The 13818-nt window shown below is 37.1% G+C and overlaps 1 protein-coding gene across 3 annotated transcripts in view; it reads right to left on the reverse strand.

Moving 5' to 3' along the window:
- LOC127421500 (choline transporter-like protein 4) overlaps window positions 1-13818 on the reverse strand; it is a 40200-nt gene that overhangs the window by 2447 nt on the left and 23935 nt on the right. For 2 of the 3 annotated variants that reach the window (XM_051664589.1, XM_051664590.1), the window contains 13 exons: window positions 13670-13753; window positions 12458-12570; window positions 12068-12190; window positions 11861-11960; window positions 11410-11502; window positions 8538-8640; window positions 6430-6689; window positions 4448-4542; window positions 4230-4333; window positions 3967-4040; window positions 1488-1558; window positions 1309-1403; window positions 90-174 (listed from right to left, as the gene is read on the reverse strand). In XM_051664589.1, the coding sequence (XP_051520549.1) occupies window positions 90-174; window positions 1309-1403; window positions 1488-1558; window positions 3967-4040; window positions 4230-4333; window positions 4448-4542; window positions 6430-6689; window positions 8538-8640; window positions 11410-11502; window positions 11861-11960; window positions 12068-12190; window positions 12458-12570; window positions 13670-13753 (1400 nt within the window). Of the gene's footprint in view, window positions 1-89; window positions 175-1308; window positions 1404-1487; window positions 1559-3966; window positions 4054-4229; window positions 4334-4447; window positions 4543-6429; window positions 6690-8537; window positions 8641-11409; window positions 11503-11860; window positions 11961-12067; window positions 12191-12457; window positions 12571-13669; window positions 13754-13818 lie in introns of those variants that run through there. The other variant, XR_007894004.1, reaches the window with a different exon arrangement.

Here is a 13818-nt window from a genome sequence, read left to right on the forward strand (position 1 = left end):
ACAACAACAACGGTCACGTGATGATAAACTCTAAAACACTTCAGATGTAAATCACCAGCGCAGTGTGTTTGAATGTGTGTGTTACTCACAGAAACACAGGAAGAGTGTGTCGACGCCCATGTTATAGACACTGAAGAATCCGTGAGCAATGAGGTACGCACCGAATACAACAGTCTGTTATAACACACAAGACAAAACCATATCAGAGCACATCTCTCTTCACACGAAATACTCAAGACAAACACTTTCCATTGCCTGAAAGACAGAGCACGGGAATTTATTTTCTGAAATCGTTTTGCATTCCCTATAGCAATATCTTCATCCATCCCTTAATAATATAAACCATGGTTTCACACACAGTAACCATATTTTAACAGTGATGCTTTTTTGGAAAACTACAGTAATAATACAGCAAAAATAACAATGGTAATTGTAATCATTCTGCTGAAAAACATGGTAAGTTGCTTAATATGTGGTACATGTACCATAGTTTTTAAAGCTACGGTTCACACACTATTGCAGAACAAAAATGAAGATTTTTAGAAGAATATTTCAGCTCTAAGTCCATACAATGTAAGTGAATGGTGACCAGAACTTTAAAGCTCCATAAAGCACAAAGGCAGCATAAAGGTAATCCATACGACTCCAGTGGTTTAATCCATGTCTTCAGAAGTGATATGATAGGTGAGGGTGAGAAACATCAATATTTAAGTCCTTTTTTACTCTAAATTCTCCTCCCTTCTCAGTCAATTTCCACTTTCACTTTCTCCTGTTTTTGGTGATTCATATTCTTCATGCATAATCGCCCCCTACTGGGCAGGGAGGATCATTTATGATAAAATAAAAAAGGACTTAAATATTGATCTTTTGTCGTATGCATTACTTTTATGCTGCCTTTATGTGGATTTTGGAGCTTCAAAGTTCTGGTCACCATTCACTTGCATTGTATGGACCTACAGAGCTGAAATATTCTTCTAAAAATCTTCATTTGTGTTCTGCAGAAGAAAGAAAGTCATACACATCTGGGATGGCACGAGGGTGAGTAAATGATGGGAGAATTTACATTTTTAGGGAACTATTGCTTTAACTATGGTGTTACTATATTAAAACCATGTTTTGGTTAAATGATTACGTTTTTATTACCATAATTTTGGTTTTCCAGTATTATTACTAAGGAATATTAATTAGGAAAGGGTTAGGGTTAGGTTAGCAACACAACTGAGTTTGAATGGAGTCAGTTCAAGCCGTACAAACACCATAATGAATCTAAATGTTCTGAAGTGAATCAGGTGTGAATGTGAATCTCACTATGATGGGCATCCAGTAGTAGTTCAGAGCAGCGATTTGAAACGTGGTTCCTGAAGCCTGAATTCTTCCGGAGAAGAAGAAGAACGCCAACACACCTGAGGAGAGACCAGAGAGAGATCAGTTCATTCATGAAACTCTGGAAACCTGCTGTGTGTGACGGGAACTTCAACATCTCTCACCAACTCCACCAACAACCAGCAGCTTCCCGAAGAACAGCAGAAGATCCGTCACTTTATCCAGAACCACCACCCTGAAGAAACAACAGATGAACATCAGACGACAGTAAACAAGAGTTAACATCTTCTCATCATGAGCCGGCTGTTCTTGAAGTTTCATTAGATGTTCTTCACGTCACAGTTTTGGTTTCTGCGTTCTTTAAACAACAGTCCATCGTTTTCTGGAGAACTTAACTAGAGAATTAAACTCTCTCTGTGGGACTTCAAGGAATATTCTGGGTTACCACAGAAAATCATTTCGACTCAAAAACAACGTAGTCAGCTATTTTTGGTATTTTCCAAATGTCTTTTACAGTATGTGAAGATTTGACTGTTTTAGGCTTGTCCCAGAGCCAAACATACAAACTATGATCATCTAAACAAAAAGATTAAATAAACATAAACCATTTTATTATTTACTGTGTGAAAATTATCTGTGTTTTTCAGAAATTACGACAGTCCCACAGTTGTGGCGTCATTTCCAGCACACCAAACAATGTCGCCCCTAAAGTTTGATCAAAGCAAGTTCACAAAAGTGTGAGTGAAGAGCATGCTTGAGATGAAATATGAGACAAAACAAAGAAAAATCAAGGGAAATATCAAGTATTTTTATTGGCTGTTATTTCCAGTCAAGCTGTAATTTTGCCAAATTGTGCCAAAAAGTGTGAAAATATAATTTAACCCTTGGTTACTGTTCAGGTCTTTTTTGACCCATTTGACATTTCTTTTTAAAATTAAAAATGATTTCCTTCATCCGAGCTGTACAAGGCTTGGTGACTTTTCCTCCACTTACCGTCTGAATACACACACACACACACACACAGACATACATAACACAGACAGACACACACTCTCTCACACATGCATATATACACACACACACACAGACATACACACACACACACACAGACATACACACACACAGACAGACACACACACAGACAGACACACACTCTCTCACACATGCATATACACACACACACACAGACAGACACACACACAGACAGACACACACACAGACAGACACACACTCTCTCACACATGCATATACACACACACACACAGACATACACACACACAGACATACATAACACAGACAGACACACACTCTCTCACACATGCATACACACACACACACGCGCGCATATACACACACACACACACACACACACACACACACACACAGACATACATACATACATAACACAGACAGACACACACTCTCACACACACTACACACACTCTCACTCACACACACACTCTCTCACACACGCATATACAAACACACCCACACATATATACGCACATATACACGCAAACAGACACGCACACACTCACACACATATACACACACATACTCACACAGACACACACACACACACACACACACACACACACACTAAACACACATTCACATTCACACACTCACACACACACACATACAAACACACACACATACACAGACACACACATACAAACACTCACACACATACACAACACACACACACATACAAACACTCACACACATACACACACTCACACACATACACATACTCACACAGACACACATAAACACATACACATACTCACACACATACACTCACACACACACACACATAAACACAGACACACACAGATCAGTCTTCTGTTTGTACACAAACTGTATTATCACTGTTCAGTGCGGTTCATATTTGTTTATTGCTGTTTGTCTTATTGAAATTGTTATTAATTTACTCTGAGTTATTGAATTTTGATGTCTGAAATAAATATGACTAAATAATATAAAAATATATATTAATATTAAGCATTAATTAGCAATGCTGCAAAAACTGACACATCAAAACAAATGGTTTAAAACAAAAAGCTAAACTTTGACAAATAATAATCTTTGATGTCTAAATATATATCTAAATTCATAACTTGTGAACTATATCTGGAAACTTAAGTTTGTTTCTTCATTGGATTACAGAGACTCATTTAAATCAAAGGATCACTGTAGCGCCCCTACTGGATGTCAGTGTTATTTCATGTCATGTATTATTTTTATTATTTCATCAGACGCCAGCGAATGCTCCAAAAGCCTGACACAATCTCATTTTTTTCTTAATTTGTCAGATTAATGAAGTTTATAAAAATGTGTTTATTTTTTGAATTATAATATTAATCAAATTCAAGATGAAATGCAAAAGCTTAATACAATGAATTTATTGAAATTAATTTCCTCTGTTAAACAGTAAAGATGTCAGCCTGTAATGAACAGTAACAATATTATTCAGTGTTGCCGACAGCAGGCAAATGCACTAAGGAAAATCACTTCACGATATTTGAGCCGTGTTTTTAACAGTCAACTAGTTTGAGCAGAGAGAGTACACATCTCTAGCTAAATATGAACTCTTCTGCTTTGACATGTCTATACTTTGTGTTGATGATGTTATGGGCTCACCTCACAATATTCCTCATGAGCAGGAAGAAAGCATTCTTAGCCGACACACAGAAGTTTTTCCCGTATATGGCGATCTATAAACCAAGACTGACAATTTAAATAACCAACTGAACTGAAGAACTTCACTTAAATCAATGACATGCTTTGTGTTTTTATTGGGTTAAAAAGACATATGTCGTAAAACAAATGCCACGGAAATATTGCTACTCAATACAAAAGTTACTTCCTGAGATAGTGAGAGTGTCATGAGGAGGTTTACGTACCATGATGTAAGCGTTTCTGTTGATAAACTTGATGAACTTCTCCAGACAATAGAAACAGCATTTGAGACAGCACATGATGAACCGCGCGCACGGGTTCTGAGCCTCTACAAACACACACGGCTCTTTCAATCAACGCTTCAGGGAAAATCTAATATTGGATTAAACCTCAGAGTTCGGTACAGTAGAGATGTTGATTGAGTGTATAAATGATCTCTTACCTTTAAACTTGTGATCCAAATACTCCAGAATGATTCTGACGAGCTGAACCAGCGTGAGAATCAGAGCGCCAAACGCCAGCGAGCCCACGTGATACCTGATGATAACAAGAAATATGCTTAACGATACCAGCATTTCAATTAAATGAACTTAGCACCATTTATAAAGAGATCTGAGCACTATATGCTCATTGACATTGGCAAATAAGGGTGATAAAAATGAGAAATCTTTTAGAAATCTAGTTTAAAATGCACATAGTACTTAGAAATGTCATATTTATGTCAAACTTGTTTTTATACATTTTTGAAAAACATATATATATATATATTTGTTTTTGGGTTTTTTTGAGTCAAGAATATCAATTAGTTTTCTCAAGGTCACACCACATGACCTGAACAAAATGTGCCTTTTCATAAAATGTCAAATATCTGATTTTTTTTTTTTACTTCACACACAGTCTTGAGGTGGACAAACATTTTTCAAATATTAATCATATTTTAAAATCACAATTGTTTCACTACTTTTTTATATATATTAATAAAATATTATTTTATACTCATGCCAATTTTAAAGAATTACAGCTTTTAACGAGACTCTATTTATTTAGTCATTTATTATTTGTTTATTTGAAGTCATAGCAGTGGATTATAGCGCAAGTTGAGCACTTTATTTTTATTATTATTAGTTATTTTTATTGTTATTTTTTATTTGTTTATTTGAAATCGTGGAAGTGAATCGTAACGCGAGTTGGGCTCTTTTATTTGTTTATTTATTTTTTACTTAGTTTTACTTAGTATTATTTATTATTATTACTATTTATTTATTATTTGTTTATTTGAAGTCGTTGATTTTATTTTACCATCTCCGGACGTTTACGCCACATGACATATTTGATTTTAAGCCCCAGAAAAATATGAAAAACTCAAACTCAGAAATGTTCATCACAGAACATCATAGTGTGTAAATTGCATTTTACATGTATTTATTAATAATTTAATAGATCTGGACAGAAAATGAGCGTCACGTCATTGACCCTCAAATCACTGTGATTAGACGGCAATAAAAAATGTGATTTTATAGCCAACATGAAATCAACTGAATATTTACTTTCTTTAGAAATGCCTCGGATCTTATTGTGCATGATTAATCAGTCCACATTATTTGAAAGAAAATAAATTAAAAAAAATAAAATAATCTTTCACCAAAACGTAGTAACTTTCTCTGCCTCAAAAACAACTTTTCTTTTCTGCTGATGTCACGAAGGCCTCACGGGCGGGGAAAAATAATATTAAAGGGACAGTTCACCCCAACATGAAAATTGTCTCATCATTTACTCACCCTCATGCCATCCCAGATGTGTATGACTTTCTTTCTTCTGCAGAACACAAATGAAGATTTTTAGAAGAATATCTCAGCTCTGTAAGTGAAAGTGAATGGTGACCAGCACTTTTAAGTTCCAAAAAGCACATAAAGGCAGCATAAAAGTAATCCATACGACTCCAGTGATTAATACATATCATAGCCTTTGTGCTTTTTGGAGCTTAAAAGTACTGGTCACCATTCACTTGCATTGTATGGACCTACAGAGCTGAGATATTCTTCTAAAAATGATGAGAGAATTTTCATCTTTGGGTGAACTATCCCTTTAACCAGTAATATCATAGTCTACTGATCATGATCCAATAAAATCCTGATGGATAAAATCAAATTCCACCCTACATTATTTCCTGCTCTATATTCTGTTTCGCACTGAAATACGTCACACTACGGACATAAAATGTGTTTCGAATAGCGTTTTAAAAAGGAATTCTAAGATGAATGCTTCCACACACTGTTGCTGAATCAAATCAAACAGACTCTTTCATATGGTTTGAATTGCATCATATTGCACTGTATATTGCACCAAGAATCAACACTTTCCAGTTGATCGGTTTAGCCTGGTGTAATTTTATAAGCAAGAAGTCTACAATTGAAAATGTCATACCGTAGTGCTCTCATAAAGGACTGTGTCAGAGGGAATGTTGGGATATCTGCAGGTTTACTGAAGGCCCAGTAATACGAAGCGAACGCTCCAGCCAGCGTACAGTGTCCCAGAGCAATGACGAAATTAGCACACCACAGGAACGCCACCACGTTATAGATCTGCAGGTTAAAGAGATTCCTCTGGAACAGACCCTCGGTGTTATAGTTTATAAACACACAGCGAGCAGACGGACATGTGGGGTACTGCGTACTGTTAAACTTCTGCAGAGAGAGAGAGAGAGAGAGAGAGAGGTTTAGGAACAGAACTATGCAATCCACATTCGTTTTATAGCACTATACTGTTACTGTATGTCTACGGTTTTCTCATTTCTCTGTTTTTTATTAAACATTCCTCCACAAGCATGCTTGAACGCAGCGCTGCAACAGTTGGCTGATCAGATCACAGACATGGAACAACAATACCTGGACTCACTTATTATTTATTCTGGGAGATTTTAATAAAGCTAACCTCACCCGTGAACTGCCCAAATACAGACAGCACATTACACGCCCCACCAGAGACAGAATATACTGCATCATTGCTACACAACAACAAAGGATGCATATCGCTCTGTCCCTAGAGCAGCTTTGGGACTCTCTGATCACTGTCTGGTTCATCTTCTTACAACCTACAGCCAGAAACTAAAATCAGCTAAACCTGTAGTAAGGACTGTAAAGAAATGGACCAATGAAGCAGAGCTGGAACTACAAGCCTGATTTGGTTGCATTGATTGGAGTGTTTTTGAAGCTGCAGATACCAATCTGGATGAGCTCACAGATACTGTGGCATCATATATCAGTTTCTGTGAGGATATGTGCATTCTTACTAGGACTTAATTAACATAAAACAATGACAAGCCGTGGTTTACAGCAGAACTCAGGCAGCTTCGTCAGGCCAAAGAGGATGCTTACAGAAGTGGGTATAAAATCTTGTACAATCTGGCTAGGAACACACTGAATAAGGATATCAGAGTGGCTAAAAGAAGCTATTCTGATGAGCTGAAAAACAAGTTTTCAGCTAACGACCCTGCATCAGTGTGGAGAGTCCTGAAAGACATTACTACAAGAGTCCAGCCCCCAACACTGTAGTGGACCAACAACTGGCTGATGACTTGAATGTGTTCACTGTAGATTTGAAGGCCCAATCTCACACCCCACACCCACTCTGACCTTCACTTCACACAAACATCAACACCTCCTGCAACCCCCCTCCTGCTACTCAACCTGCACTTAAGATTTGTGAAGAGGATGTGTGCCAGCGCTTGTGGAAAAAAAAGATGAGGAAAGCACAGGGCCCAGACAGTGTTTCAACCACTTGTCTAAAATCCAGTGCTGACCAGCTGGCCCCCATCTTCACACAGATCTTCAACAGTTAACTGGAGCAGTGTGAAGTTCCCTGCTGTTCCACATGCTCCACCATCATTCCTGTCCCAATGAAACCCAAAATCACAGGGCTCAATGACTATATACCCGTCGCTCTGTCATCTGTGGTCATGAAGTCATTTGAGAGACTGGTGTTGGCCCACCTGAAGGACATCACTGGACCCTTTCTAGATCCCCTTCAATTTGCTTATCGAGCAAACAGGTCTGTGGATGATGCAGTCAACATGGGATTGCATCATATCCTGCAACATCTGGACAAACCAGGGACATATGCAAGAATCCTTTTTGTGGACTTCAGTTCGGCTTTCAACACCATCATCCCAGCTATACTCCAGAATAAATTACACCAACTCTCTGTTCCCACGTCTATCTGTCAGTGGATCACCAGCTTCACATCATATTGTCTTATTATGTATTTCTATACATCCTTATATTTTCTATTCACTTATATTTTCATTTATTATTATCTCTGTCTTGATGTGTTGTTTGTGCACTGGAAGCTTTTGTCACCAAGACAAATTCCTTGTATGTGTAAGCAAACTTGGCAATAAAGCTCATTCTGATTCTTTTATTTCTCATGAGGACTTTTAGAAGAATAAAAGTCTATAAAGTCTCATGAGCAATGAAAGAGCAAGATCTGAGCAATCAAAATGTAACTGTGTGTGTGTGTGTGTGTGTGTTTCTCACCTCAGGGTCGCATGTCTCATTGGCGCGTATGGTGCTGCAGTCGCCCTGAGTGGCATTTAGTGCCACAACCTTGTACACGGGCCCACCTGACGTAGCCAGATATCTGCACACATGCTCAGTTAAAGTCATAGAAAACATAAAAACGCATTAAATAAACAACCGTATGTTACAATACAATATATATAACAAAGAAAAAAATAAAACACAGGCAAACATTGTAGTGAAAGAAATGACAGTATGATCTCTACTATTGTGACACTAATGCGTTCAGAGTTAATTTAGAAACTAGATAGTAAAGTTTGCAGAGACAATCTTTGATGTTGACTTGACAAAACCTTGTCTTAAAGTTTAAACTAATTTTCAAGTTTATACAGAGATTACAGTAATCTCTGTAATCTCAGAGTAGCTAGCTAGCTAGATGTTGCTAGGGGGTGTGTATCTATGTTCCCAGGGTCCTAAGTTCCCCATATCCATATTCTGTTAACACACATTAACCCTCCTGTTGTGTTTGGGTCAAATTTGACCCGTTTCAAGTTAAAATATTTTATAAATATTATCCATATAATATATATTTCATAAATATTTTTTTCTCCCCAATTTGGAATGCCCAATCCCCAATGTGCTCTAAGTCCTCATGGTGGAGTAGTGATTCACCTCAATCCGGGTGGCAGAGGATAAATCTCAGTTGCCTCCGCGTCCGAGACAGTCAATCCGCACATCTTATCACGTGGCTTGTTGAGCATGTTACCGTGGAGACATAGCGCGTGTGGAGGCTTCACGCTATTCTTCGCGGCATCCACACACAACACACCACGTGCCACACCGAGAGCGTTAACCACATTTTAGTGACCACAAGGAGGTTACCCCATGTGACTCTACCTTCCCTAGCAACCAGGCCAATTTTGTTGCTTATTTGACCTGGCTAGAGTCACTCAGCACGCCCTGGATTCGAACACGCAACTCCAGGGGTGGAAGTCAGCGTCTTTACTCGCGGAGTTACCCAGGCTCCCTTATATTTCATAAATATTAATCCTAACCCCTAACTCTATAAATCTGGGGAACATAGGACCCTGGGAACATAGGACCCTTTGTCATGTGTCCATTATGTGCCATATAAATCTGGGGAACATAGGACCCTGGGAACATAGGAATGACCCCTTTGCTAGGCATTGCTAGCATGTAGCTGGGCATTGCAAGCATGTTGTAACATGTTCCTAGGTATTGCTATCATGTTTTATATGTAGCTAGGCACTGCTAGCATGTAACTGGGCAATACTAACATGTTTTAGCATGTCCTTAGACATTTCTAGCATGTTGCTAGGTGTTAATAGCATGTAGTAACGTTTGCTAAAATGTTCTAGCATGTTGCTAGGTGTTTCTAGCATGCTCAAACATGTATCTAGGTGTTGCTAGTATGTTGTTAGGCATTGCTAGTATGTTTTAGCATGTTGTTAGGCATTGCTAGTATGTTTTAACATGTAGCTAGACATTTCTCAAATGTTTTAACATGTCCTTTCTAGCATGTTGTTAGGTGTTAATAGCATGTAGAAGCATTTGCTAACATGTTCTAGCATGTAGTTAGAGGTTGCTAGCATGCTCAAACATTTTTATAGGCATTGCTAGCATGTATCTAGGTGTTGATATCATGTTGTTAGGCATTGCTAGTATGTTTTAGCATGTTGTTAGGCATTGCTAACATGTTTTAGCATGTAGCTAGACATTTCTCAAATGTTTTAACATGTCCTTAGATATTTCTAGCATGTTGCTAGGTGTTAATAGCATGTAGTAGCGTTTGCTAAAATGTTCTAGCATGTTGCTAGGTGTTTCTAGCATGCTCAAACATGTATCTAGGTGTTGCTAGTATGTTGTTAGGCATTGCTAGTATGTTTTAGCATGTTGTCAGGCATTGCTAGTATGTTTTAACATGTAGCTAGACATTTCTCAAATGTTTTAACATGTCCTTTCTAGCATGTTGTTAGGTGTTAATAGCATGTAGAAGCATTTGCTAACATGTTCTAGCATGTAGTTAGAGGTTGCTAGCATGCTCAAACATTTTTATAGGCATTGCTAGCATGTATCTAGGTGTTGATATCATGTTGTTAGGCATTGCTAGTATGTTTTAGCATGTTGTTAGGCATTGCTAACATGTTTTAGCATGTAGCTAGACATTTCTCAAATGTTTTAACATGTCCTTAGATATTTCTAGCATGTTGCTAGGTGTTAATAGCACGTAGCTAGATGTTGCTAGCATGCTCAAACATGATGCTAGGCATTGCTAGTATGTATCTAGGTGTTGCTAGTACATTGTTAGGCATTGCTGGTATGTTTTAGCATGTTGTTAGGCATTGCTAGCATGTTGCTAGGCATTGATAGCATGATTTAGCATGTCTTTAGACATCCATTATGGCGATGCAATGCCTTGAGGCTGTCTACACTGGACGTGTCGAAATGAATGTCTAAACCATTTTATTTGTGTAATGGAACACGACACCCATTTATTGTCGGCACAACGGACACGCCACAATGGACGCTTCCAGAGCAGACAGCATCATTGATTATAATGGGGTTCTATTGCTTCTGACACGACGCTTGCGTTCGGTGTAGACGGGGTGTAACTGTCATGAAAACAAGGTCACAATATAAAAGCATCGTAATGGCCCCAAAATAGGCATCATTTTATATATGCAAAATGTAATTTCTTTTTTCCCTTAATTTTGAATGAGAATTGCCCATTTATTAATTTGGCAGATGCTTTTATCTCAAGCTATATTCAAGCTTGACATTTTATCCGTATCTTTACACCCTGGGGAAATAAACATATGGACACACACACACACACACACACACACACACACACACAGGTAAAGGATACAGTGCTGTAATGCCCCAGTACGACACACACACCAACAGCAGCACAAATGTGATGATGGGGTAGAAAAGTGTCGACATCATGTGACCCAATGCCCTGCAAACACAAAAGCATCTCCATTACTCAATATTCAACACTTTCACAACTCATTCCCAGACAGCATTGCAAAAACATTAAATCCTGCATGTGTGTTTGCATGTTTCTATTTCACCTGAAATGAGCTAAACAGAGCAGGCAAAAGTCCCCACAATTCAAACAGCTTAATAAACATTCTAAATAATGTTTTAATAAAAATCTTTCATGCAAGAAGGTTTCAGTGTGGGTTGATATAAAAACAAGAAAAGTTCATGGAAAGGCCTTGTAATGATAGTAATAACAACATGCGTGTGTGTTTGCATGTTTACATCTGTGTTTGCATGTTTAAATGTGTGTGTGTGCGTTTGCATGCGTTTACTTGCTGGTCTCTTGAATAAGTGCGATGGCAATGAGAATACGAGTCCTCAAGAAGATTAACGCCAACAGCAGAATTGCTTCGACAATACACAGAATAATCACTACAACAGTCAGAGAGAGAGAGAAAGGTATAGCATTATAATATTTTAATTAAAGATGCATGACGATTTGTCAATTATTATTTAAATACACAAGTTATAGGACTTACAGAATGCCAGCCAGGTGTCTCGCACCTGTAGATAGACTTTAACATTAGAGGTGAAACCCACATTATTGAAGGTCAGGCTTGAGTTAGCTAGCGACTGATATTCATTATAGCAGTACCAGATCCCTGACAAGGAGAGAACAGACATGATTTGTACAAGTTTATGACTTTAACTATCATCCATACAATTGACTGAAGCAGGCAGATATTAATTGATCATTTGTGAAGTTTATACGGTTTATAGGGTTTATCTTTGTGCTGTATGACACCTAATGAGTGCACTTAATGAGTGTGTGAACTAAACTGATCACAGAACTGCAGGTTTGCAGGAATGAGCTGTTGTAGAGGGATTTTGAGCAGACAGCTATTAAAAGAACGTTTTGAAAAACTCACCGAAGGCGCCCACAGCCAAAACCCCAATGATGAGCACCCACACCATGATGGGCGCCGTGAAGCGCAACAACAGCAGGAACAGAACACTCACTACCATCGCAATAACCAGACCACTGAACGAGAGAAAGATTTATTATGAAAATCACATTAGAGATTTCACACTATACTGACAAAAAACAATTTGACAACTTTTTACAATCAAGAAAATATCAAGGTGTTCTCATAAACATGTATCTGTCGTAATATAAAGATGAAAATGACAGTTTCCTGGAGTGTGATTTCATTCATCACCACTAGAGGGCGAAAAACAATAAACAAACAAATGAATACATATAATAATAAAAAATAAACAAATTAATAAACAGTATATTATAATAATAATAAAAAAAGAATAAACAATTAAAATAAAATAAAAAATTAATATACAATAAATTATAACATTGAAAATAATAAATAAATAAAATAAACAAATAAAAATAAAATATAAACAAATTAATAAACAATACATTATAATAATAAAATAATAAATAAAATAAAACGAGTAAAACAGCACAACTCGTGCTCCAATCCACTGCCACAATTTCAAATAGACAAACAATAAATACAGAAATAAATATTAATAAAAATAAAGAATAATTTAAACAAAAAAATAAATCAATAAAATCTCATGTTATGATCCACTCTCACACCTTCAAATAAACAAATAATAATAATAAATTAATAATAATAACAATAATATAAAATAATAATAAATAAACAAACATATATATATATATATATATATATATATATATATATATATATATATATATATATATATAAACAGCCCAACTCGTGCAATGGTCCGCCACGACTTCAAATAAACAATTAATAAAATAAATAAATAAATAAAATGTACAAGAGCCCAACTTGTGCAATGATCCACTGCCATGACTTCAAATAAACAAATAATAAATCAAAATAAATAAATAAAATAGCCCAACTCAAGCAACAATTCACTGTGACAGTGACAGTGAGTTGGGGGCGGGACTATCTGACCGAACAAAAGCAGACGAGGGGCGTTTTCAGAAAGCTGTTTTGAAAACATTGTTTATTTTTGCAATTCCGTTCGGTGGCGCTAGTGTTGCAGAAATTACATACTTCACCTTTAAGAAAATTAACAAATAATAAATATATAATAATGCAAATAATAAATAAAAGAGCCCAACTCACGCTACGATCCACTGCCACGACTTCGCGAAGTCCTCAAAGATGCGCAAGCCGACGTCTTTGGCGTTAAAACCGTTTGCCAGGTCGCTGTGGACAGAAGTAGTGGTAACAGGTGAGAATTACCATAAAATAAACTTTGAGTCCACCAGCAC

This window comes from Myxocyprinus asiaticus, chromosome 30 (assembly GCF_019703515.2).
Source record: "Myxocyprinus asiaticus isolate MX2 ecotype Aquarium Trade chromosome 30, UBuf_Myxa_2, whole genome shotgun sequence".
In the NCBI taxonomy this organism is placed as follows: Eukaryota; Metazoa; Chordata; class Actinopteri; order Cypriniformes; family Catostomidae; genus Myxocyprinus; species Myxocyprinus asiaticus.